We start from the raw sequence: 26,533 nt of genomic DNA, 5'->3' as shown, positions 1-26,533 counted from the left end.
TTGAAATGCTATTTCCTTTTCTTTAGAAGAGAATTATGTACAATTTCAGCATGCTTTGCATTTCTAAAAGTTAAAGTCAACAGGGAGGTATCACTCTCCTTTACACGAGTTTCCCATGAGAAAATCAACAGCAAAGTATAAAGCCTGTGCTGTTATTCCTGAAACACTCCATAATACTAACTTGGCTTTAACCAGAACATATTATTTGGCAGCTAAAACCTTTAATTAGAGTTGTGGTTTGAACAGATTTTCACGGAATTTATGTTCTATCAGGGCTCAAAGAACAGCATTGTTTTTCTTACCAGTTTATTCTATTTCAGGTGGTTTAAATGTTGTACTTGAGCTAGGAGTGGAAAAAAAGAGAATGTTGCTGATTCTCATTTAATTGGTTTTAATTATGACTGGACATTTCTGAAGGAGAACTAATAGCAATAGGACAAGAGGAGAAGAATGAGACACACCCTTTAACTATTATTAACTGAGCACTTGCTTTGTGCCAAGTTGTATATTAGGTATTATGGGAGGAAAAATATATATCTAAAAAAGAGTGAGATGGTAGGGAAAGGACTTCACTTGGTGATGGACTGGAAAAGAGGAGACAAAAGACAAAGCCAAGATGAATCTCACAGTCAACCCTGTGTGATTAGAGCAGAGGTTTTAGCAGAATTGAGGAAATCAGGAGTAGAAGCATGTCTTGAAGTGGAAGGTGTGAGGGTCAACTTTTTTTTTTAAGTTTATTTATTTTGAGAGAGAGAAAAAGAGAGCTTGTGCATGTGTGGGGGAGGGGCAGAGAGAGAGGGAGAGAAAGAATCTCGAGCAGGGTATATGTGATCAGTGCAGAGTCCAATGCAGAGCCCCATTACGGGCTTGATCTCACAAACTGTGAAATAATGACCTGAGCCAAAATCAAGAGTCAGAGATCAACTACCCAGGGGGCCTAGTGAGGGTCAACTTTTAAACCTGGGAGGTGACAATAATGGCAGAACATCTTGGGAATGTCAGCCTGGAGCCTATGGAGAGGTTGAGAATTAGAGATGTAGATTCTGACCATAAATTTAAAGGTAAAAATGAAAATGGTCCTGATCAGTCTGTTCATTTTACGAATGAGAAAGTTGAGTTAAACCCTGCTGTCAGAGGTACCTACTGATAAGACTGAATAAGAACTAGAATTCAAGCCTTTAATAGGCTGATGATAATGAAAACATGGGAAAATTAAAACAATGAAAAACAACCTGCAGAGAGGAGGAGACAACTGAACTTGAGAAATCCCATGTTTCCATGGGCTGCATGCAGAAAGGATGCAGTAAGGAAACAGAGAGATGGAAGAGTAGCATTAAAATTAAGTTTTAAAGGAGAAAGAGTAAGAGTTGGTGAGTGGAGACAAAAGCCACAAAAGATAAAGAAAAAAAACCTAAGAAAAAGCCATAGATTTAGGGATTTGTAAGTCACTGGTGTCCTATGAGAATGATGATAAGGAAGAGAAAAATGAGTTAAATCAGATGATATACATTTCTGTAACATCATAACCTAGCAGAATAACTAAGCAGAATAGATGCTCAGTGTTATTCTGAATTCATTCGTATATGTAATGATGGAATAGATTTAAATTTTGACAACAAAGGGAAGAGGGAAAACCTAGAACAAGGGATGTGAATTTTTATTGATTTTTATTACTTTAAGAAAGGGGTCAATTTTGAAAGTCGAAAACATTCCGGAAGGAGCTTGTTAATAGGAAGACTTAAAAAATGCTTGCCTTCTGGGGATAAGGTTAACAGCAAAATCTCCTAGAGATTTTGAGATACTGAGCTCCTGGAAAGCAAAGATGGCCTCTTCGTCAGCTCTGTGTGCCCTGAGTGAGAACAATTTCTGGCCCAGAGTAAGTGCTGAATAAAAGTCAGCTCTCATTTCCCTCTGCTACCATCTCATTCAGCAAAATCAAAAGAGGGCACCTTTGAAAACTGCCTCTTTCCTTGCAATAGCTTAAATTAGAAGACTGCTAATGAAACTCTGAGAAGTATGGCAATACTTAAGAACTGACCTTCCCAATCCTTCCCACCCTTTGCAGCCTTCATTCTGTGAAGTAGCAGAAAAGCAGATCCTATCCAGTGTCAGAGCAAGATGTCTCACTGATCACCCACCTCAATCTCCAAACTCCTATGCAACCCTTACCCACCTTTAATTTTCTTCTAATTGTAAATGAAACATATACAACTTTTTTGACCACACATTTTAATACAATTTCTACCAACAAGTTTCAAAACACTTCCGTCTAGTCAACCTGAAGTTTCAACCTTTAGCATACTGAGATTATTTTTAACTCAAAAGTTCTCTGTACACATAAACTTCCTGATTTTGGGCTTTTCGTTCTCCCTCTAGAATCTGCACATTAAGGGAGAAAAGAGACCTGACTGTCATGGACTTCCCTCATGTGCCAGCATCTCCATTCCCCTTGCTGGTGGAATATTTTCCTGTGTTCTCATATCATTCATCTCTAGGCTTTACTCATTTGCCGCCTCTGGATTATATGGTTTACTTATGAACAAGTGAAAGGTATTATGATGTTTCCAATACCCATCCTTGAAACACCCACACTTTCATGTCTCTTCTTGCCTCCTGTAGCACAGAGCTCTTCCTCCTTGAATTCTCCAACTCACTACCATCTTTCCTGCCCTGGGAAAAGCACTCGCACTTCCCTAAGCCCGCTCACTTCTCTCACTGTCCGAACATTCATAATGCATATTCTCCCTATGTCTCTCAGTCTCTCTCTCTCTCTCTCTCTCTCTCTCTCTCGTCTGCTTCTCTCTGGCCCTGTCTGCTTCTCTCTCTCTCTCACACACACACACACACTTTCTCCTCAAAATGGCTCAAAATGCCCAAATTTACTAAGTTTTCTGTGTGACTCCAAGAAAACTCTAATTCTGAAATTGCAGTTGATCTTCAATTTTACTTTTTACATCATATTCCTCTTTCATCAGTACAATCAAAACACAACTCATCAACTTTCTTCTCAACATCTTAATGTCAATTGGTTTTATCATTTTTCCATTTCTAGTGAAATATACAGTACTATGCTAGTACCCACACATTTTGGTGTCAGAAAGACTGGAGCTCGAATTCTACCTCTGTTGTTTACTAGCTGTGTGAACTTGGATCCGTTTATAAGTTCTCTGAATGTTTCTTCTTACCAAAGCAATTAGGTTAAACTCTCTGCTTTTCCATTCTTTTCTTTCACCCAGATCTGCATAGATCACCAAGATCTCTCTCTAAAGCTTTCCTTGTTTAATGTTAATCTCACACATGGAAATGCATGGCACTGACTTCTTTGGTCCTCTTCTTATACCAGGCTTCAAGAGAAAAGTGACTTCTTGCAAACTGAGTCTGGTACTACCTTATCTAGCAACAGTTTCCTCCAAAACTGTCAAAAGTAAGTCCTCCACCTTAAGATCCTTAAGATGCTCACTCTGTACCACCTTGCCTTTTTAAAAGTTTTTCTTTTTATGTTTGTTTATTTTTTGAGAGAGACAGAGCACAAGTGGGGGAGGGGCAGAGACAGAGAGGGAGACACAGAATCTGAAAAAGACTCCTAGCTGTCAGCACAAAGCCCAATGTGGCACTCGAACTCAGGAACGGTAAGATCATGACCGGAGCTGAAGTCAGACGCTCAGCAGACTGAGCCACCCAGGTGCCCCTCACCTTACCTGTTTGATTCTCCCCTCTCCACCTACCTAGTGTTCTGAAGGTACTGTGAACCCATTTTCTCTCCTAAGACTTCCCTCCATACTCTAGCCTTCACTCCTTGCTCATAAGTCTAAAGCACTTTAAAAACTTTAAAACATTATCATCTTAGTCACCTAATATTCTATGGCCATATCAAATCTTTGGGGAATAAAATGGGTAAATATTTTAAAAAACAAACAAATGAATGCATAAACAGACATGCCTTCTATTTGTATTTACTGCATATGTTTTCACAAATAGAATAGTTATCATGAAGGCAGAAAATTTGTTTAATAGAGCCTCAGAGTCAAAACTAGCATAATATCAAGACATAAAAGAAACATAGAAAGCATTTTTGCAGTATTTTAAAGTATAAAATTTTATACTTTTATACATTATAAAATCTTTGAACTCTGGTAATTATCTTTAGGAATATTCCACCATCAGCATTTGCACACTCAAGAAATGTCATATATAACCAATATTTCAAGGTTTCTTTTCCTGTTGTTGAGAAAACAGCAATGGTAATCTTGTCATTTAGTTATTTATGTTATGTCACCTTTAAGGAATTTGAAAATTTTCTCAAGAAATGGCAAAATTGAACAGGCAGATTAAAAAAAAAATAAAGTTACCCAAGATAGATTAGTGTCCACAGATAATAGACATTTTCAATTATTGAAGTTAGAGGTGAATAGTGAAACAAGTTTTATAGAGTAGAGTCTGAACCAGAACGCTAGAAATCTATCCTGTAGAAATAATAAGCAATTTGCTCAAAGATAGACCTTTTATAATGTTTACCGCAAAATTATTTTAATAGCAGACACTGGAAATATTTTAAATGTCCAACATTAGAGTACTATAAGTGAATTCTGGTATAGCTGTATGCTGAATGATTATCTAACCAATAATATGACATGGGAGATTCAAATTTGATGTTAAAAGACATCAAAAAGTGAATAATATACTTATGGTGCCAACACAGAAACTATAGTTTTATCTATTTTATTGATTTATATATTTTTCTATGATTAATATGGATTGCTTTTTAATAAAAAAAAAGTACAATATCGGGGCACCTGGGTGGCTCAGTCGGTTAAGCATCGGATTTCCACTCAGGTCATGATCTCACAGTTCAAGAGTTTGAGCCCTGTGTCAGGCTCTGTGCTGACAGCTCAGAGCCTAGAGCCTGTTTCGGATTCTGTGTGTGTGTCTCTCTCTGCCCCTACCCATGCTTGCACTCTGTCTCTGTCTCTCTCTCTGTCTCTCTCTCTCTCTTTCAAAAATAAATAAAAACATTAAAATCAATTTTTTAAAAATACAATATCTGATATAATAAGCCAAATAAACAAATAAGGAAAATTGTATGTAGGCTAAGGATAGCTACTTCAGTTGAACAAATTGAATAGCTTAGTTCTAGCATTGAGAGCTAAAGGAAAAATATAAAGTTTTTTCACTGCAATAAGTAAGCATATTAATTCCTCAAGAAAGACAAACATTATCCTAGTAATACATCAAGATGGAAATTATTTTACATGTATATATATGTAATAGTAATGGAAACATAATGAGTGTGTCTTTAAGGAACGTTTTCCAAAAGCTAGAGAAATATGCATAATTTTTTTCTTATAACTATACTGCAAATGAACATTATAAATCTAAAAAGTAAAATAGGCTCTATGTGGAATAAACACATATAAAGTATGTTTATTAATTCCTATGAATCCACAAGCTATTCTAACTTCCTAAAAATATATTAGATTTTTAAAATAACATTTTCTTGTACAGTGACAGCAAAGTCATATTTTGGCATTAATTTTACATATACGGTTTCTCAGAATTGTTACTGATCAAGAAATTAGCTCTTATATTTGATGTGGCAAATATAATTGGAAAGTCCAACTTAAATTTTTGTTTTATTTCTGGAATTGTTTATTTAAAGAAATGTTTATTTAGATGTAGAAAGAATACATTAATTTGTGGTTTTAAATAATTTGTTTTCAAAGGAAAATGTCTGTACTAGCTGGACTTATGAAGAGTAATCCAAGCTCATATGTTATTTCTAAAATATTTTGAATGCTATTCATCATTAGACTGAAGTTAAATTGTAATTGGTACAATTTAATTTTTACAATTCATTATTTTGTTAGGATGAATCAATATGGTGATATAACTTTAGTAAAACTGCCTTTTTCAATGATACCATATACTATTTATTTATGTATAAAACATAGGGATTGAAAGGCCAGGTCCTGAAATAAAACTCACTGTCTTCAAACCTGGCACTAAACTTCAAACCTGACATTACATTCATCATGTAAATAAAAGGAGAACTAAGAAAAATTACTGACCTCTCTGTGACTGTTCTCCTGTCAGAAAACTACTGAAAAACAATGAGATGTATTTCAAGGTTACTGTATGGAATCACTAAGATATACAGATACTTACAATAGTATCTTGCATATACTGACCAATGTGATCTATTACTACCATATAAATCTAACCAGCTGTTAACATTATCTCCCTTCAAAATTATTATTTAATAAACATATTTTTAAAACGTATTTAAAGTATCCCTGCCAGTAGTAATCTCAAAATCCATAAGTTACCTACTTATCCCTTACCAACTATCAAAGCAAAGTAACTTGCTGCTCTCTTGTTTATCAGTGTTTTACTGTGGAGCAACACAGTATCTGAAGTAGGGAAACATCATCATCATGTAATTAATCATTACACTCCTCTTGATATTACATTATTTAGTCCAAAAATGATTTATATCATAAAGTTCTCAGCGCATTTCTCTGGCAAATATTCATTTCATAAACTTTGCATGATCATCCTCTATAGTGTTTTGCAAAATGGATATGATATAAATCTGCTGTGTTGTAACCAGCACTTTATAATAAAATAAACAGAATAGTAAAGAAACTAATATACATGATAAAATTGTTATGAATTTTTATTTGTTTTTGGGATGTGTATTTCACACTGTGTAGTATGTCATAGATGCAAAAAAAAACTGAAAGACACTGATATATCATAGAAAAATACTGTGATCTCTATTGTTGAGACCAAAAATATACAATGCAAATCCTAACACTGAGTAAATTTCATTATTATACAGAGGCAGTGTTTACATGGAAATAACATAGGTAGCAAAGGAAAATTAAAGGAACTGAAGTGTAAAGATTTCACCATCAGGGAAGAGATGAAAGAGGATTTGGAAAGCTTCCTATAAATTGTAGTGCTTATGGTAATTTTGAGAATGAGTAAGCAACTCAGTCCTGAAGAGACCACTGAAGAAAGTCCCAGGGCATGTATGACAATAACATAATATTTTATTAAAAAAAATTTTTTTTCAACGTTTATTTATTTTTGGGACAGAGAGAGACAGAGCATGAACAGGGGAGGGGCAGAGAGAGAGGGAGACACAGAATCGGAAACAGGCTCCAGGCTCTGAGCCATCAGCCCAGAGCCTGACGCGGGGCTCGAACTCCCGGACCGCGAGATCGTGACCTGGCTGAAGTCGGATGCTTAACCGACTGCGCCACCCAGGCGCCCCAATAACATAATATTTTAAACAAGAGATTTAATAGGGTCAAATTAATACAGATCAAGAAAACCAGGAGCTGGATCTAGGAAAAGATCAATAAAATTCATAAACCTTTCACCAGACTCATCAAGAAAAAAAGAGAACAGACTCAAGTAAATTAAATCAGAAACAAAGGGGAAGAAATAACAACTGACACCACAGAAACACAAAGGATTATAATAAAACATATGAAAAATTATATGCCAACAAATTGGACAACCTAGAATAAATGGATAAATTCTTAGAAGCATCCAAAACTGAACCAGGAAAAAATAGAAAATTTGAACACACTGATTACTAGCAATGAAAGTTAATCGGTAATGAAAAAACTCCCAACAAACAACAGTCCAGGACTAAATGGCTTCACTGGTGAATTCCACCAGATGTTTAAGAGTTGATACCTACCCAAACTATTCCAAAAATATAGAAGAGGAAAGAAATCTTCCAAATTCAATCTGTGAGGCCAGAATTACCCTGATACCAAAACCAGACAAAGACACTACAAAAAAGAAAACTACAGGCCAATATCTCTGATGAACATAGATGCAAATATTGTCAAGAAAATATTAGCAAACTGAATCCAACAATACGTTAAAAATCACTCACCACGATCAAGTGGAATTTGTTCCAGGGATCCAAGGGTGGTTCAATATTTTCAAGTCAATCAACGTAATAAAAGAAATTAATAAAAGAAAGCGCAAGAACCATATGATCATCTCAATAAATGCAGAAAAAGCACTTGACAAAGCACAACATCCATTAATGATAAAAACTCTTAGCAAAGTAGGTCTAGAGGGAATATACTTCAACATAATAAAAGCCATCTATGAAAAACCCACAGCTAACATCATACTCAATGGTGAAAATGAGACCTCTTAGGGCATGAACAAGGAAAGGATGTCCACTTTCATCACTTCTACTCCACAGAGTACTGGAAGTCCACAGCAATCAGACACGAAAAAGAAATAAAAGGCATCAAAATTGATACGGAAGAAGTGAAATCTCGTACTATTTGCAGAAGGTATGACAGTAAAAACAAAGAGAGGGAGAGAGTGTTAATAGAATCAGAGCTGCCTTTTAGAAGGATAAATGCTGGTCAGAGTTTCATTCTCAGTCCAGATCATTTGAGAACAACTGTAAATTACATTAAAGCTTCCAGGGTGAACAAGTGAGGCAGTCTCCCTACCTACTTCCCCAATGCAATCTGTCTCTCTGTGAGAGTGATGTGTTTAGGCGTGGTACATAACTCAAGTGGTTCAAGTGAGTTAGTCTTTGGAATTTATCAGAACTACGTGGTGGAAAATGCTTGATTTGCTATTTTGTTAAGCAGCTAAGAGGTAGGACTAGGGCTGTACTAGCTTATCCTTGTCAGCATTTGGAGGGAGGATCTCATAACAACATATGATCACATTGAACTAACATCTAAGCACATGGAGACTAGGCAAATTCAGTTAAAAGAATCCCTCCAAATCTCCTCCTCCTTTTTTTTTTTTTAAGCTAAGCTACTTTGTATTGGTTTCTTGCTACTGAAAATTAAGAGTTCCAAAAAAGCATAATTCTGTTCTGACTTGGGTGATGTGATTTAAAAATGCTTCTAAGTCTGTGTCCAAACTCAGGGAGAAGAGTTTGCTCTGACTGATTAGTGATGTCTGCCCTGGGCACTGGAAGGATTTTGTAGTAACACTCAGGCCACATTTGTGCCTTCTTTGGTCTATACTCAAGCTGTCCTATATGGTAGTAAACAGCTACACATATATTTAAATTCAAATTTATTGAAAATTTTCAACAAAAACGTATCTCCTCAGGCATACTAGCTACATTTTGTTTAATGTCAAGTGGCTACACTTGTCTAGTGGCTACTGAGTTGGATAATACAGATATAGAACTTTTACACCATTATTTTCAAAGAACCACACAGATACAGCCATTGTAGGTAGTAAATGCTCTCTGAGAATTTCTTCTGTGTTACCTACTTAAAATGTATACATAATAAAATTAAAATAGATAATTCCAATTAAATATGCTGAACACTGAAAACTAAAGTGAGTATCTCAATGTCTTCTCTTATCTACATTCTTCAGGTGGTTTGCATCTTCCTTTTTACTCAAGAATGTTTATAATCTGGAAATGTAAAATAGTAGTTCCTCAAGAAGTAAGGTGGTCCAAATGCTATAATAAATTAATTTTCAATAAACCTTTCTGGAACCTACTCTATGTGCCTTACTTACTCTGAAGACTGTAAGCTCATTAATGGCAAAAATCCTTTATTGTGTATATTGATTTCTTTACTCACTAAGAGATATAGCACAAAGTGTGGTTTTGTCAGATATGGAATAAAGATGTTACAAACACTCTCTTCAAGGACATATTTACCATCTAATTGGGAAGAACGAGATAAAAATATCAGTATGAAATATGATATCTAATAATTAACATGATTGCCAGCTTTTGTAGCAAAAATGATGGTGAAATGGGAATATAGATAGTGAAAATATCAGAATGAAGGTCTTATAAAAAATGACTTTTGAATGTATCTTTTATATGGATAGGTATGGATGTATCTTTTATATAGAATATATAAATCTTGAGATAAAAATAAGAATCTCCAAAGCAAATAGTTTGGGAAACAAACTATTTGTAAAAGGGAAGATCGGGAAACAAAAATACAGGTAACTTCTGGCTAGGTAAATTAAGGCCACTTGATGAAAAATTTAGAATGTCAGGATAAACTTTTATTACATGCTGCCTTAACACAATGACGGGTTTTGAGCAAACGGATAATGGTTTCCTCCAGATTTCTTTCCCATAAAGGACACTTTAATTTCAAAAAACCCAGTGAGTGGCTGAACATTTAAAGAAAATATAATTGCAAACATTTCACCACTTATTTTCTGTCACATTTTAATTTATTTCATTAGATATGTCTAGAGATACATAAGTGCATATATTTGCATGGAATATTTTCCCCAGTGTTTCAAGTTATAAAATTGTGAATATTACAAATTAGGAGTCTTTTTTTTTTCAATCATTCTTATGATTATACAGCAGATGGCTAAATGCTTTTAAAATCTTAATTATTATTTTTTGCCAATTTCTCATTCCAATCTTATCTAAAATGTCCTGCCTGTTTCTAATTGAGCATTTTACGGGGAGTGAAAAATATGTCATTAGCGTTTGTTACAGTTAATTATAACGAATTTGAGACATAATTCTGTAAAAGCACCATCATTTCTTATTTATACGGTCTTCAAATTATTAACATTTTCTTATCTTACTCTCCATGAAACATGATAATATATTTCCTTTTGGACTTAGATACATCTTAGGAATCATTTGCTCCAAATCTTTTCCTTAAAAAATCTGAATCCAAATCATGAAATGCTATGTTTAAGGTCAGATATTAGTGACAGGGTTAATACCATAGTTCTAGATGCCTTTTACCATTCCACGTCTCCCGTAATTATACTATGTGGCTACTACTAACAGCCCCTACCATGAATGTCATACCATCATTCTCAGTAACTGATACAGGTAATATGTACTGAGACTACTACGTATCAGTCACTGTGCTGGGCACTTTCATGCAATATCTTTATTGCTTATAATGATTCTGCAAGGCAAGTATTTTCCATATTTGACATTTGAGGCTCAGAGAAGTCCTCTAACTTTCCCATGGTCACATAGTTTGAAGTGGTAGCACTATGCTGTAATTCTCAGCCAGATCTAATTCCAAACCATAAGATTATTTGCCATGCTTTGTCCTTCTAGGGCATGATAGCTTTTTCATACTAGTTTCCCCCACAAACAAATACTTTGAGTTAGATTTTCAAAGTTCTTACAAGGTTGTTTAATTATCACACAATTTGCAATTGATTCTTGCTCTTGGCTCTAACTAGTTATCATCCATATTGCACATACAATCTGTGAGACCAGCTTCTTGTTTATTGAATTGTGAAACTTCAACCATTTTGTTCCTTGATTCTAACCTAACCACAACTAACTTTTGAATAAATAATTCTTAGGAACATTAATTTCTATGCTTTTTATAATTTTTAAATTAACAAATATATATAAATCTGTATTTTTTCTCTATCACAAGAAACGTTACTATTCTAAACCATGTAATTTTTAAGTAAATACTAGTAATTTATCAACTGCAGCATGCACAATCACGAAGAAAAAAATGCAAAAGCAAAAAAAAAAAAAAACCCAAAAAACATGGCTGGTTGAACTATGAAAATACTATCCATTAGATCCATTCAGATTTCAGACATTTGTTTAAGAAATTAGCGTTTTAGAATCAATGAAATAGTTTCAAATGGCTAACTTTTCATAATCAAAGTGATTACATCTATCAAAAGGTCTGCTTTTAAAAAGTAAATTATCTATGTAGAATATTAAATCCTATTTTAAACAAGAACTAAATTTTCTAATTTTGGAGGGCTATGGTTGGTTTTTCTTATCTTTTCATATCGATAGAGTTTGATATAATGAGAAAAGTAAGAAAAACACAGAAAAAAAATCCTTATAATTCCCAAATCGTGCTTACACTGTAGTTTAAACTCCGTTGCAACCCAATATTTCATCGAATTTATTTTCAAAGTACCAAAATCAATAGGGTGTTGATTCCTATTAAGGAGATGACATACAGAAGAGGGGATAGAAGGAATTATCACAGAATATTTCATTAGGCAAAGACTTCAGCACAAAGTGTTGGATTCCTTCCACAATGTGATTTTAAAATTATTTCAGTCTATTCTGTCACAGTTTTAGCACATGGATTTGTTAGTCATGACCAAGCTGAGAAAGACAGTCAATCATTTATGTTAATCTTTAAAAAAATCTATTATAATTAATTGGTAAGAATTCTATTGCTTAAATATAAATCTGTCACCTCGAAAAGTTGGAAAGCTATGTTTAAAAAATTTTTAAAAATATTTTACAGGTTTAAAAGTCAATGGCGGACTTCTGGTATTAACTCCGACACGTAAAGAGCTTAGAAATCTTCACTTCCATCCTCACCACAAGAAAAAAGGCTGAGCAAAGTAAAAATCAAAGTGGTTTTCTTAGATCCTTCAGAGAATAGAGGTCTCAGAGCAAACTGCTACCCTGAAATCTGGAGAGCCAGGAAAATACAGAAAATCACAGCTGAGATCAGTTTACTGGAAGCAGAAGCCACTGGAGCCAGTAATGGGTAGGAACATCTAAATGTAATTTTGATGAGTTGCTAGAGGCACAAATCGCTCAAGGCTGATATGGACTAACTCACTGGATGGGCTTAATCTCAGGGGGTTTTATGCATAAGAACCAAAGCAGGTTCTCTAAGTGAAGATCAGTGAAAAGTCCCCTCCTATGTAAGTGAGGGCAAGGAGCAGGGATGGAAGAGAGGAGAAAAGTAACCATTTTGAAACATCCCGAGGGAAAAGGTAACAATTTAAAAATCTGCACATGAGAAAAACCTGCCCTGCAAGGGAAAATATTTTACCAGATCTTTACTTGACCTGGAGGGTAGAACAATAAGCCTTCTCCAGCACCTTCTAGCCTTTCTGTCTCACTTAAGCAGAAACAGTTCTGGAGGTCATGGATCACAGATTTAGGTCCACTAAAAAACTTAAGTTTAAGCATAAGATTACAGAATACTGATGTTCCCCAACGTCTGACCACCACGTCAATAGGGTTCCAACATAAAACAATGGATTATAACTAAGAGAGCTGTAAATGAGACTCCATTTATAAAGAAATTCTTAGGGAAATCCTAAGAAAGGGGAGGAAAACAAACAAAACCAGGAAACTCTGTCAACTACAGCTACAGTAAACATTAAAAGCAGTCCAGTTCTAGCCAGATTAACATAAAATCCACACCAAAAACTTAACCACTCAATTTCTATTTTCTAATATCAGATCCAGCTTTCAACAGAAAATTGCAAAGCATGCTAAAAAGCCAGAGAAAACACAGTCTAAAGAGATAAAAGCAAACATCAGGCCAGACTCAGATAACATAACGATTTTGGAATTATCGGGTAGAGAAAATAACTGAGTACTATGTGAAGGGCTCTAATGGAAAAAGACCACATGCAAGAACATATGGGTAAATGTAAGCAGAGAGATGGAAACACTAAGAGAGAATGAAAAGGAAATGTTTGAAATCAAAAGCACAGAATGAATGCCTGTGATGAGCTCCTCAGTTGACTGGACACGGCTGAGGAAAGAATCAATGATCCCAAAGATATGTCAATAGAAGATTCCCAAGCTGAAAGACAAAGTAAAAAAAACCCACAATATCCTAGGACTCTGAGACAATTACAAAAGATATACTGTATGTATACTGGTAATCCCAAAATAGCAAGAAAGAACGGAACAGAAGAATATTTAAATAATGACTGAAATCCATTGAAAACTCTGTATAGTAATTTCAGGGAATGAGGATCAGTATAAATTCCAAAAGCTAAAGACCTAGGAGTATCATATTCCAACTGCAGAAAACCAAAGACAAAAGAGTATCTTCAAAGAAAGCGGAGGACATTAGAAAGCAACCTGTCTAGAGAGTAACAAGGGTACAAATTGTATCAGATTTCTGGTCAGAAACCATGCAAGTGATCAGAGCGTACTGAAATGTTTAAAGTGTTGCAAGAAAAATCCACAGCAATTTAGAATTCTCCCTCTGTCCCTCTCCCCTGCTCCCACTGTCCCTCCCTCCTTCTCTCTCAAGAAAAAACAAACAAATCCACAGAAGGTACAAAAAGAGGGGAAGATAAAAAAAATAAATAAATAAAGTAAGTATGATGATTAGAAAACAGTTACAAACATGGTGGTAATAATCTAACGATATCAATAACCACTTTACTTTTTTTTTTTATTAGAGAGAGAGAGAGAGAGAGAGAGAGAGAGAGAGAGAGCAAGCATGAGCAGGGAAGAGGGGCAGAGGGAGAGAGACAGAGAATCCCAAGCAGGCTCCATGTATGGTGAGGTCTGGGGTCATGACCTGAGCAGAAATCAAGAGTCAGCACTCAACCTACTGAGCCACCCAGGCACCCCCCACCAGTAACCACTTTAAATATGAATGGTCTAATACACTAATTAAAAGGGACTGTCAGACTGGATTAAAAAAACAAAAAACAAAACAAAACATGGGGAACCTCGGTGGCTCAGTCAGTTGAGCATCTGACGTCAGCTCAGGTTATGATCTCATGGTTAATGAGTTCCAGCCCTGCATAGGGCTTAATGCTGTCAGCACAGAGCCTGCTTAGGATCCTCTGTACCCCCCTCTCTCTGCCCCTTACCCTCCCTTTCAAAAATAAGTGAATTAAAAAAATTTAAAAAAAAACCCAACTATACATTGCCTATAAGAAAGCGATTTTAAAAATAAAGACACAGATAGATTAAAAGTAAAGGGATAGAGAAAAATATGCCATGCTATCACTGGGAAATTACAAATTAAAACCAAAATGGGAAACCATCATAACCTATTAAAATGTTTAAAATCCAAAAAACTGAAACTGAAAATACGAAGTACTGGTGAGTATGTGGATCAACAAGGACTCTGACCCACTGCTGGTGGGTATGCAAAATGGTACAGCCACTTTGGAAGACAGTTTGGAACTTTTTTTTTTTCACAAAACTAAACATAGTCTTATCATAAGATCCAGCTGTCACACTCCAATGTGTTTACATAATTGGGTTCAAAACTTACATCACACAAAACCTACATGGGAATGTTTACAGATTTATTCATAAATGCTAAAATTTGGAAGGAAACGGGATGTCTTTCAATAGGTAAATGGATGTACAAACTGTGGTTCCTTTATACAGTACAATATTATTTAGCAATTAAAAGAAATAAGCTTACAAGGCACAGGAAGACATGAAGGGATCTTAAATGCATATTGCCAAGTCAAAGAAGCCAGTCTGGAAGGCTGCACACGTTATTCTATATGGTTCCAACTATATGACATGCAGCAGAAGGCAAGGCTATAGAGACAGTAAAAATACCAGTGGTCACCAGGGGTTGGTCAGAGAGAGGGATGAATCCATGGAGCAGAGAGGATTTTTAGGGCAGTGAAACTATTCTGCATTATATTGTAATGATGGATACATGACATGACATTACAAGTGAGTCAAAATCTACAGAACTTTACAACACTAAGAGTAAACCTTCATGTAAATTTTGGACGACACTAATAATAATGTACCTAGTAGTTAATTAATTATACCAAATGAACCACACTAATGGAAGATGTAAGTAAGAGCAAATACTGGTGATGGAGAGGAATAAATGACATGGAAACCCTCTGTACTATCTACTCAGTTTTTCTGCAAATCTAAACTTAAAGTCTAATAATTTAAAAATAAAAGTCAGGGGCGCTTGGGTAGCTCAGATGGTTAAGCGTCTGACGTTTGGCTCAGGTCATGATCTCAGGGTTCATGAGTTCGAGCCCCATGTCGGGCTCTGTGTTGACAGCTCACAGCCTGGAGCCTGCTTCGGATTCTGTGTCTCCCTCTCTCTCTGCTCCTCCCCTGCTCTCACTCTGTCTCTCTCTCAAAAATAAATAAACATTAAAATAAAATTAAAAAATAAATAAAAGCCAAGGGCAGAAACTAAAACTCGGTTGGGCCCCAGTGAACACAAAGCATCAATTGGTGTTCCTCCTATGGTCGGTGACAGAAACAATTTTGCTGCTATTTTCTGATACCATATTTGGCTCTGAAATGCCAGGCAGATACAAAACTGACAAAACCCTTTATTCCAATGTTGACATTAGTACTGCAAGTTGCACATAGCTTAGAAACAATGTTTGTCACTTTCTCCCCAGTTACTTGTTTTATCAATTAATGTGGCAGAATGTCAGACCTTAAAAAGTCTTTCCTTAACAATAAGACATTTGGTTTTAACTTGATAAAAATACATGAAACTGAATTCCTTCTCAACTAGAAACATAAAATTAACTAAGCACTCCTTAAATCTTAGCTAAGATCCTAATCTCATTACATGCAATACTTAATGCAATTTCCAAAATAACTATATGAACCAAAAGCAATAATTACTCGCATTTTACAGATGACAGAGTCATAGGATAAAGAGGTTAAGTAAATTTCCTAAGATTGAGGATCCGCATTTTGAATGGGTAGGTGGATTCAAAGCCTGTTGTTACTGTGCCACATTGCTTTTTGATTCTGGGAAAACTGCTGTAACTTTATCACAAAAGAAATATCCTACTAATTTTAAGTGAGAATGACCGCAACAATGGAATTAAGGCAGAGTGCTAAAGATATGTAAAAATAATCCAGTTTTTGTTGGCCTGGAATAAGATTCTGAGTGACATTTTTACAAGCATAAGCACTATTTTAGTGCTATCTGTGCAGAAACGTGTGTGTATGCCCACATGTGCACATAAGCATGTGCTTGTGTATCATGAGAAAAACACAGAATTAGAAAGACAGAAGGGGGAAAACTGATTTTAAAACATAATATTAAAAAAACCTCCTTGTATTAATTCTGGATTATAATAACTCGAATGGGTCACCAAGGTACCACAACAGAACTTCTAACTGCTATTCTGAGGGAGATTTATAAAGCTATATATCTCATCTCTGCCTTCTTTCCAACTTACTCAGTGTGGAAAATGACACCAGCCTTCCAAAGTCTGAACTTATGTTTGGACCCCTTCCATCCTTGAGTCTTACTCTAGTGTTGCTGACCATTAAAATGAATATTTCAGTGGGGCTGGAACAGCCCTATTAGCCCATGCCAAGCTTTATATGGCTTGCACGCTTTAAGAGGTCAATCTAGCCAACCAGTTCACTTTGTTCAAAAGTATTAAATAAATGGAATGACTGTAACATTCAAAGAAAGGCAAAGTTCACTAGGTAAGACCCCAATAATATAATGGAGCATAAAACTTCTAGAATTTTTTTTACCATAATATTTTATGAAACATAGGTACACACTCACTGGAAATAGAATCCAATTCAAATGGTTTTGAAGGTCAGTTCAAAGTCACCACATATGCAGTATCTTTGTGAGAAATATGTACTATTTCAAAAGCGTCTGGACCCAGAAGCTTCCTTTCTCTATTTTATAGTTTATTATCAGTCTAGAAGGGTACTATATTAGGGGAAAAAAGTCACCTACTACACTATAATATAATTTGCAGCCAAAACATAAAGTTCAGTAAAATATTATAAATTTCAGCATCAACAAATCCTTCTCTCGTGGAACAAAAAGAATCACAGAAGGTAATTCTAAAAGGAAGTGCTATTTTAAGTGTGGGCGATAAATATAAAAGTTGAAAACAATTACTTCATTCTCAACTTCACAACTAATTATGAAATCCTTCCTTGTTCACTGTGGTGAAAGGATCAAAAGACTCTCAATTTCTGTATTTACATGTGAATTACGAATGGGCCTGATTAGAGCCACCTATTTGTATTATTCTGATGTTTCCTAAATGCCCAAATTCTAAGAGCAACTAGGATTCTCCTAAGGGGAAGGAAGTAAAGGTCTACTTTGCATGACAAAGGTCAGATTTCTGCAGACAAATGAAACTTCTGTGGGTGACCGTTCCTAGGTTATCACTGTCAGGCTGGGTCCTGGGAGGTCAAGAGAGGTTCCAAATTGTGCTCACTGCTTCAGGGATACCCTTGGGGCCACTTTAATCATTTAAGATCATTAAAACTTTTCTTACTCTGGTTCCAGCTTTATCCCCTAAATCTCACTAACACATTCTGGCAATTCAGACCTGATGCAGGTTAAAAGGAAATTGGAGGTACTGCATTTAGTATTATACGCAGATCGAAAAAGAGAACCCACTTATTTAACAACTTCGTTTAAATCCAAGATTGGGTTCAGTGAAATTCAAGTAGACCACAGAGGGTGATAATCAGGCCCCAGGAGAAAAACTTGACTCTATTATAGCTATCCTGGTATTTACACTGTGATCGATGATGCCACGACTCTAGATCTCATTTAATATGATGTAGGTTTATGTGAAAATCATCTTAGTTTCCCCAATCATTACATATGTTTAATTATAATTACAGTAATAGTTTATTATTTACTTTTTTGGTAATAACTATTAAGCCATAAACATACAACAAATGCTGAAGTAAAAATTATTGCTTGACTATATTTCAGTGCTCTTCCATTTAGTGAAAATATATGTCTAAACTTTCACACAATGGATTGATTATAGTTAGAAGAGTACTATTCTGCCTATTTGTAATTAAGGAAGAGTATCTCTTAAGTATTTTAGATAATGTGTAGAAAACATCTGTATTTAATTATATCATACTTCTCTTAGATGATGGGAATTGAATAAAGAGATATTTTGAAACATCTATACAGATATAAAAGTATTAATGGCTATTCAAGAGTTTCATTGGTATAGTGCTTGAAAAAGTTTCATTTTACAAATCCTTGGCCTAATGCTTCATAAATGTCAGATTTTCAATATAAAAGGAGTCAACTTCAAATACCAGGCAAATACAGAAAATATAACACTAGCAAAGACAAGGGCTGTATCTTTTCACCATTATTACATATCACATAGACACAGTAAATGTTTTTCGTATTAGTACAGATTTGAATAAAATTTTGTAACATACACACTGAGCAGGATTTCTCTTTGAATTCTGTTGTGGACTGAGAATTTTTACAAGAATAAATTAACAGCTTGCTAGTCATTCCTCACAGAGGAAAAAAATCCTAAACTGTTCTCATGGAAACTGGGACACAAAGTGTGGGTTTTTAGTACTTGTTCTGAAGTATTGAAAAAGATCAGATTTTCTTTCTGGATGCTTTACTGGCTCCAAATGCCACTTCTTTTCAAAGTCAGTGTCAGTTCTGCAGTCAGTTTTCAGTCTCCCAGTGGTAAGAATATATTCAAAGGCTGTGTGCACAGCAGGGTAGAAGTCTTTCTCCATGAATGTAACTATATCACTCATCAGTAACCTCCTGCCATAAGGGGACTTATGTTTTCTTTCCTTTTAGTGACTCCTTGGGCTCTTGAATGCCAGTCACTGCCCTGAGACCTGGGGCAGTATTCACATAATCTCTGTCAATAGTTCCTACACATGTCACTGGTGCAACTAAATGTCAAGACAGCAGATCAAAGTCTGCACATTCTAAAACTCATGTCCTTTATGGATCAATTTTCATAAACTATACTCTATGTTTTAGAAATACGTGGAGGCTCAGTCTTTGCTTTCTTCCTTTTATCCCAGAGAAGTTTATTTACATGAAAGTTTTATGTATTACATCAGAATTTCACCCTATTATGTACAAATCAGATTGTACATAATAGGGTCTGATTTGTACATAATAGGGTGAAATTCTGATGTAATACATAAAACTCATTCTTCCCTTTGCATAGTCTTCTTGAGGTATTTCTTGAAGCATTTTACTCTACCTATTGTCTTATAGTAGAAATGCAAAACTCTGTGAGTTATTAAAATTAAAAGGCATGGGTTGCTTTCCAATACTTCACTGATCTACCCCAGTACCTGGTACATTAGATGGTAGGTAATAAATTCTTACTTATGATGGATTTATTTTTAAATCTTCATTACGCTATAGGTAAATTATGACAGAATATAGCTTTAGCGTGTGTTTTTACAATCTATATCCATTTTAATTATTCAAGGTTGCTTGGGAAAATGAATATAATTATTTGAAATCATTTCCACTCTCTAGGTTTCATATACAAATTACATACATCTACACTTCTTAAGAAGACCTGAGTAAAATACGATAGACAAAACTATCTTCTCTGAGTACCTTTTCAGGTTATTTCTGGATACAAAAATTTTTAAGTTTAGAACTTTCTCTAAGAAAACATAACGTTTAGAATAGAATGTACACAAATGCTATTTATGCTTATATCTAGCTAAAGTCTAAATATATTTATTACAGGGGTAAGAGCATGTAACAAATTAAATAAGCACATATCAGAGGGCTGAAAAAAGAGAAGACAAGAAAACAAATACAAGCCTTAGAGCCAGAGGCGTTTTACTAAACTCCAAATAGAAGCTTCATTGTCCAAGTTCCCCTAAGCAAGTTTTTATATAATTACATGAGAGTATTAGGTACAAACCATCACTCTGAGTTCTCTTATAATCTGGGAGACGTTAGGCAAGTCACTTACTCAGAAGGTAGGTAGCCTTGGCCTTATATGTTTTCACCACTCAAACAATTAAAATTTACGGATTTTAAAATGTGTGATGAAAAGAAAGTTTATTATTCCCATTTTTGTAGTAAATGGTTGAGGGTCAAGAAAAATTTAGGTAAATGGAGGAAATTACAGAGGTCCTCATTGGTGGAGATTTAAATTTTCTAAGAAACCAAATTTCTATCTTCCCTAATTCTAATCTTTGTTGCTAATAAGACAATAATTTGTTTATAATCCAAACATGATGAACTTTTAAATTTGAAAAGGTACTTTGATTATATATACTGCATCAACTGATGTTGAAACGTGTGTGTGTGTGTGTGTGTGTGTGTGTGTGTGTGTGTGTGTGTATGCACACATGCACATATTTGTTTATGCTAAGGGCAGGGGTGGAGAGGGTGTGATAGTTATGATTCAAACCCTTTGACCCTTTCCTCTAGAGGCAAAATTAAATTACAGGTATGTTATGGAAGAGCAAGTGGAGTCTTGCTAAACCAACTTACCAGTTTTTCGAAGGGGGAAATCATCCTTTGCATCTTGTGCTCCTGGTAATGTGTATTTGTAAGATGGAGATGTTCCACTCAGGGGTGGAGAGCTTTGATCCAGTGACGTGTGGTGGGCAGCCCTACAAAAGAAAAAGAGGGCTCACCATTTGCTCTGGAGTTTTTACTGCGTGTTGGCCAGCAATAATCAGTTGCACATGCTGTGCACGTGTCTCAGCTGTGTTTATGTTCTTTCTTTTTAGTGTGTACAAACCACAGCCTCATGTAACCAAGTTCACTTTGGCAGAGTGGTATAGAATGCTGCAGGATTCCCAAGAATGACCACGGTGTGTGTGATCACACACTCACACGGAAGTTTGCTTCACTAAAAGAGAATTTGCCAAAAGCCTGAGTTTTGATAATCTGAGATTCCTGTGCACGTTTTGTTAACAGCCATACTAGTAACGAAGTCATCAAACAAATCCTTTTTAGTCAACAAGGTAGAATAACCAAAGTAAAAGTAAATATATAGAAGGAACTCATTTTCGAAAACTGCTAGGTAATATATGAAAGTACATGAGGGTGACGTTTCTACTACAGAGATAGTACAGTGTCAACAGCCTCAGGTCTCCTGATTTCTGCAGCACTTACAAGGTAAAGATTGGCAATCACATATTTCTTCAACATGAAAATGATTTTTAAAAATGTTTTCTCTTCCCTGCACAAATATAGTGAAAGAGTTGTACTGCACCACTGGAGAAGAGTTTCCAGGACTGAACATTGTGTATCCAGTGGATATAACACCCATGATTATCATATACAAAGAAACCAATGAACAGGGCAGGGTTCTGCCAGTATTATCTATTTGAATCACGTATTCTCAAGAATTAACTGGCTTAAGGGCACTTCATCTAGCCATAGTGAGGAAAAAGCATTAAGTTCTGATTCCATAAATTAATGATTTACAGTGTCTGGAGTTGGGCCCTATTGAAGTTCAGTTCAGTATAAAAAGGGACTGCTAACTGATATTTGACAGTCATGTTTAATATACCCAAGGGGACAGCTAAAGAATTTTCAGCTGACACGTTGTTTGTACATAGTTGTTTCCCATTTAAAAAAGGTATTATCGGGGCGCCTGGGTGGCGCAGTCGGTTAAGCGTCCGACTTCAGCCAGGTCACGATCTCGCGGTCCGTGAGTTCGAGCCCCGCGTCGGGCTCTGGGCTGATGGCTCGGAGCCTGGAGCCTGTTTCCGATTCTGTGTCTCCCTCTCTCTCTGCCCCTTCCCCGTTCATGCTCTGTCTCTCTCTGTCCCAAAAATAAATAAAAGTTGAAAAAAAAAATTAAATAAAAAAAAAGGTATTATCTCTTCTTAAAATGAACTGTAACTTAGAAGGAATATGAATTAGTTATAAATTATGTATGTAATTTTAAGTAACAAAATGGTATTTATTTCTAAATACTTTGGGCTGTTCACTGAACATCTGAAAATTTTCTTCAGGGACTGGCTTCTCAAGTCAACTGACATGCCTGATGGAAATTACGTAAACCATTAAAAAGTATTCATACAGTACTCTACTCTGCAATCTGCCTCAGTTACCTTTTTTTTTTTTTTGAGAAAAGCAGATACTTATAAAATAGAATCAGAAGGATAATAACTTTCTCAATAGAACTCCTGGGATGCTTCCAGTTCAATATAGAGTAATCAAGTATTTACTTCCTTAACCTTGACAATGTGAGGGATCACAAAAAATTCAAGTGTAAAATCTGATAGTCAATCAGCAAACACATAAAATGAGAGCAATGATACTATTATCTATTAGCCTGTTATCCAAATATGCTTTATCTATCACTGTTTGTCCTGATTTTAAAAAGCCCCACATCCTTCATATTTTACTGAAAGGAGAACTGTGTATTTCATAGTGGCTTTTCCCTGGACTCAGGGAAACACGGATCCATAAATCTGTAATACCATAATGCATTACGTTGTCAGCTTGTGTATCAGAAGCCAGGGTACTCATTTTATAGTGCAGCAAAAAATGAAGTCAGATGGACAGGCGTAAACTAGTCACTGAAGACTTAGCTTTACTTAGTTGCCTTCGTTCTCATTCTTTCCCTTCCCTCCCTTGTCTTCCTGCTTTTTTTTTTTTTTTTAAGTCGCAAAGCTTCTGGTCTTTTAAAAATAGCTCAGATCTCCACCTCCTATCGAGCCAAGTAAAATAAAGTCTCAACCTGCCAAATCCTCAGAAATTATTGTAAAGATATCAGATGCACCATCTGAGAATAGAAAAATGCAAACTAGGAACTAATTTCTATGCCCCACCCCACATTTCTGTTACTCATTCACCAAAAAACATATCTACTTCCTTGCCCTCAAGATGATACTTGCTAACATTCATGAAGCACTGCTCTCTGTGGCATAGTTTACCACATTATTTCACAGGACCTTTCCAGCAACCCGAGAAGTCAGGTATTATTATTATTATTATTATTATTATTATTATTATTATAGTCTTTTTACAGAGAAGGACAAGAATTCAAGGAGCTTGACCACAGCCACATAGCTGTGAACGGCAGACCTCGGTTTTGTGCCCAGGCTGGCTGAACACAGAACCTATGTTCTTGACCCGTGGGAATGAAAAAGGCCAAACACTGAACATACGTGTACCAGAGCTTGGGATGGCGGCTCACGGAATGATTTTTTCCATTAGTTGGAGTGTCTTTTGTTGCTGATTTACTCAACAGGAATTCTTGAAGCTTCTGCTTTACTTCTGTACTTGCCACTGCTCCTGAAACATACACATACAGAAATAGATGTTGACTTGGGGCTTTGTCCTTCCATGCCTCTGGAGTATTTAGCAAAAATTAGGAAGTAACACCACTGGTCACTGCATGTGAAGTTTTCCTATTAAAAGAAGAAACCAGAGTCTAAAAACAGGCTTTTGGAAATGGCACAGTAATGTTTTGTAACTGCTGCTCAAAACGCCAATTTTTAAAGGAGCTTTGATGATTTCTTTAATTGCTTCTGCAGAAAGGGGAGTCCCAGAATTAACACTAATTTTTTCCTAAACTTAAAAAAATGAGGACTAAAACACTGCCTTTTAAAAATCAAGACTCTTGGGGGACAATATAAATGACAACACAATACACTGACCTCTCCTGAACTGCTAGTTGGAAAAACTAACATTTTAAAAACCTCTTTTGAGCATTAAACAAATAACTACTGCTGACTGTTCCAGTTCTAGTCATCTGATTTTAAACCTTGTTACATCCTGATTTTGAACTGACCTCAGATAGGGGAATTATTTGGATCTGTCTCCCTCTTGTGGATAGTTTTTTTAAACAAACGTTCTGCCTTAAATCTTCCCAAAGTCTGGGTACTCAAAAACTAAATGGCTTGACTTACAGAGAACAATTAATTATAACTTGAGCGGGAGGAAGGCATAGTGAGGAAATGTGAAAGTAAGTTTATTATAAAACAATATGGCATAGCTAGATCGCTTAACTAGAACCTTGTTTTTAAGCCTCAAAAACAACAGAAATAAGCATCTTTGCCAAACAATGCTCTGTTTACTTCCTCTGCAGACTGAAGGCAGAAAGATAATATGTGAATGTCAAAGCTTTACATTTGAGTCCATAATTCATTCTTTTAATTAAATGCAAACAGTTTTGACAAGTTTAATGCCACTCTTTATCAGGCTTCTTTCTGAATGACGATCAGCTAAACATGAGGGAAGAGATTTGTTTTTTACCCTGGTGCCTCTTACTTTCTCGTCCTCTATCTTTGCCTCTGAGAGGAGGAAGCTGTTGTTCTCTGCGATGCCTCTCTACTTCCTGTTCTTGCCTCTGCTGCTCCAGTTTCTGCTCCTTTTCTAGGAGTTCTTGTTGCTGTTTTATGGCTAGAAGTTCCTGTTGCAACTTGCGAGAAGAGAAAGACATGAGAGTGTGCAATTTCTTTAGGCATTACAGTCATCACTGACCAAAATCAAACTGTTAGGAGCTTCTGGAGTTTGTTTCCGTTTAGTTTACATTTTTACTCACTTTTTCGGTAGATGACTGAAATCTAACGACAAACAACTAATGCCATAGATGGTCTTAATGTCATATAAGCAAGTTTTTAGGTAGCTTCAGTTCCTGTGCTGCCCCACCAAAACTCGTTACCAAATTCACTGTAATCTTTAGTTCTATGAGTGGCTTTCCTTTGTACAACTGAAACATATGAAAACAGGCAAAGACAGAAATGGCCCAGAAGTCTGTTTTACCACGTCTCTCACATTATAAATAAACAACGGAAATCTTCATTTCTTATCCTGAGAAATAGTATGAAAGTAATCAAATCTAAGGAATGGTGAGAAATAAGTTAATTTGGGAGATGTCTACCTAAAACAGAATGAATGTTAAAAATTCCTAAACCTTACAGAGAAGGTTCTCAGATTAATGTAATCTATACATCCAAAATAGGCTTTGTTCTCAAAGCAGCAAACGTTCATTCATTCATCCAGCAGGCAAAAACATTCAGAATAGAGAGAGTGGTCAAAATGAAGTCACTTCCATTAAACTACTATCTGGTTGTCTGAATCCCTTGAATTCACTTCCAAACAAAAAAGAACATGAATATGAAGGCTTCTTAAAAACTGTATGGATATGTCAGTTTTCTCTCAGGCAGAGAAAATGAATAACAGTAAATGTGCTCACTGACGAATACCTAAAGACGATGAGTTCTACCCAGGCTCTGATATTACCAGATAAGAAATCTAGACACCTTATTAAACTACTTAAAGCCCTGGGTCCTCATATGTCAGAAAAACAATCTCCTTCACACATCATGCTCACAATGCATATGGAACTTACTGGGTAAGTTTGAACGACACAAATTTTAATGATTATTACTATATTTAGATCTCAGTCCTAATGAAGTTAGCATAATTTGCTGTTTTAAGTATCTATCTAATATAAGTCTGAAATTTTTGTTGAAAAGTAAGAGAACAAAACCAAAAAGCTTTGTGGAATGGCATGAGAGTTACTCTGAAGCAAAAGGAAGCCAACTTTGTATGCAGACCATAATAGCCTCACCTCTCTCAGAAGGATATGGTTACAGGCATTTCTGGTTACTCTTCATATTAAAATCTTCAGCATTTTGGCTTTGAGATACCAGTCCCTTATTGGATGTTTCTACATACTCCATTTTAAAGGAAAAGTTTATAACTTCACTTAAACTATGCCTTGAATATTAATTCTTTTAAAAAATTTTTTAATGTTTATTTATTTTTGAGACAGAGTGTGAGCAGGGGAGGGATGGAGAGAGAAGGAGACACAGAATCCGAAGCAGGCTCCAAGCTATAAGCTGTCAGCAGAGAGCCCAATGCAGGGCTGGAACTCATGGACCACGAGATCATGACTTGAGCAGAAGTTGAACACCTGACCGACTTAGACCCCCAGGCACTCCTAAATATTAACTCTTTACAGTTATTGGGAGTGGTCAAATTGATTCATTGCTTCAACCAAAGCCCCAGTGAAATTGAAATTTAATCTATTTTAGAAAACTAGAAAAATCACACAATTTAATCTCCATAGCTACTATTCA

General features: G+C 35.6%; 1 protein-coding gene across 7 annotated transcripts in view; it reads right to left on the bottom strand.

Moving 5' to 3' along the window:
* The window catches only part of HDAC9 (histone deacetylase 9), a 927,480-nt gene that overhangs the window by 414,403 nt on the left and 486,544 nt on the right, over positions 1 to 26,533 (bottom strand). For 4 of the 7 annotated variants that reach the window (XR_007150219.1, XR_007150220.1, XM_047849221.1 and 1 more), the window contains 3 exons: positions 24,717 to 24,867; positions 23,612 to 23,738; positions 20,973 to 21,094 (listed from right to left, as the gene is read on the bottom strand). Coding sequence is in view for 5 of the 7 variants with exons in the window: in XM_047849221.1 (XP_047705177.1) it covers positions 20,973 to 21,094; positions 23,612 to 23,738; positions 24,717 to 24,867 (400 nt within the window). In the remaining 2 variants the exon portion in view is untranslated. The remainder of the gene's footprint in view (positions 1 to 20,972; positions 21,095 to 23,611; positions 23,739 to 24,716; positions 24,868 to 26,533) is intronic. The other 3 variants (XM_047849222.1, XM_047849225.1, XM_047849224.1) reach the window with 2 other exon arrangements.

The sequence above is a fragment of the Prionailurus viverrinus genome, chromosome A2 (genome assembly GCF_022837055.1).
Source record: "Prionailurus viverrinus isolate Anna chromosome A2, UM_Priviv_1.0, whole genome shotgun sequence".
NCBI classification, from domain to species: domain Eukaryota; kingdom Metazoa; phylum Chordata; class Mammalia; order Carnivora; family Felidae; genus Prionailurus; species Prionailurus viverrinus.
Note: the sequence above shows the minus strand (reverse complement) of the source record. Positions and strands in the feature narration are given on the sequence as shown.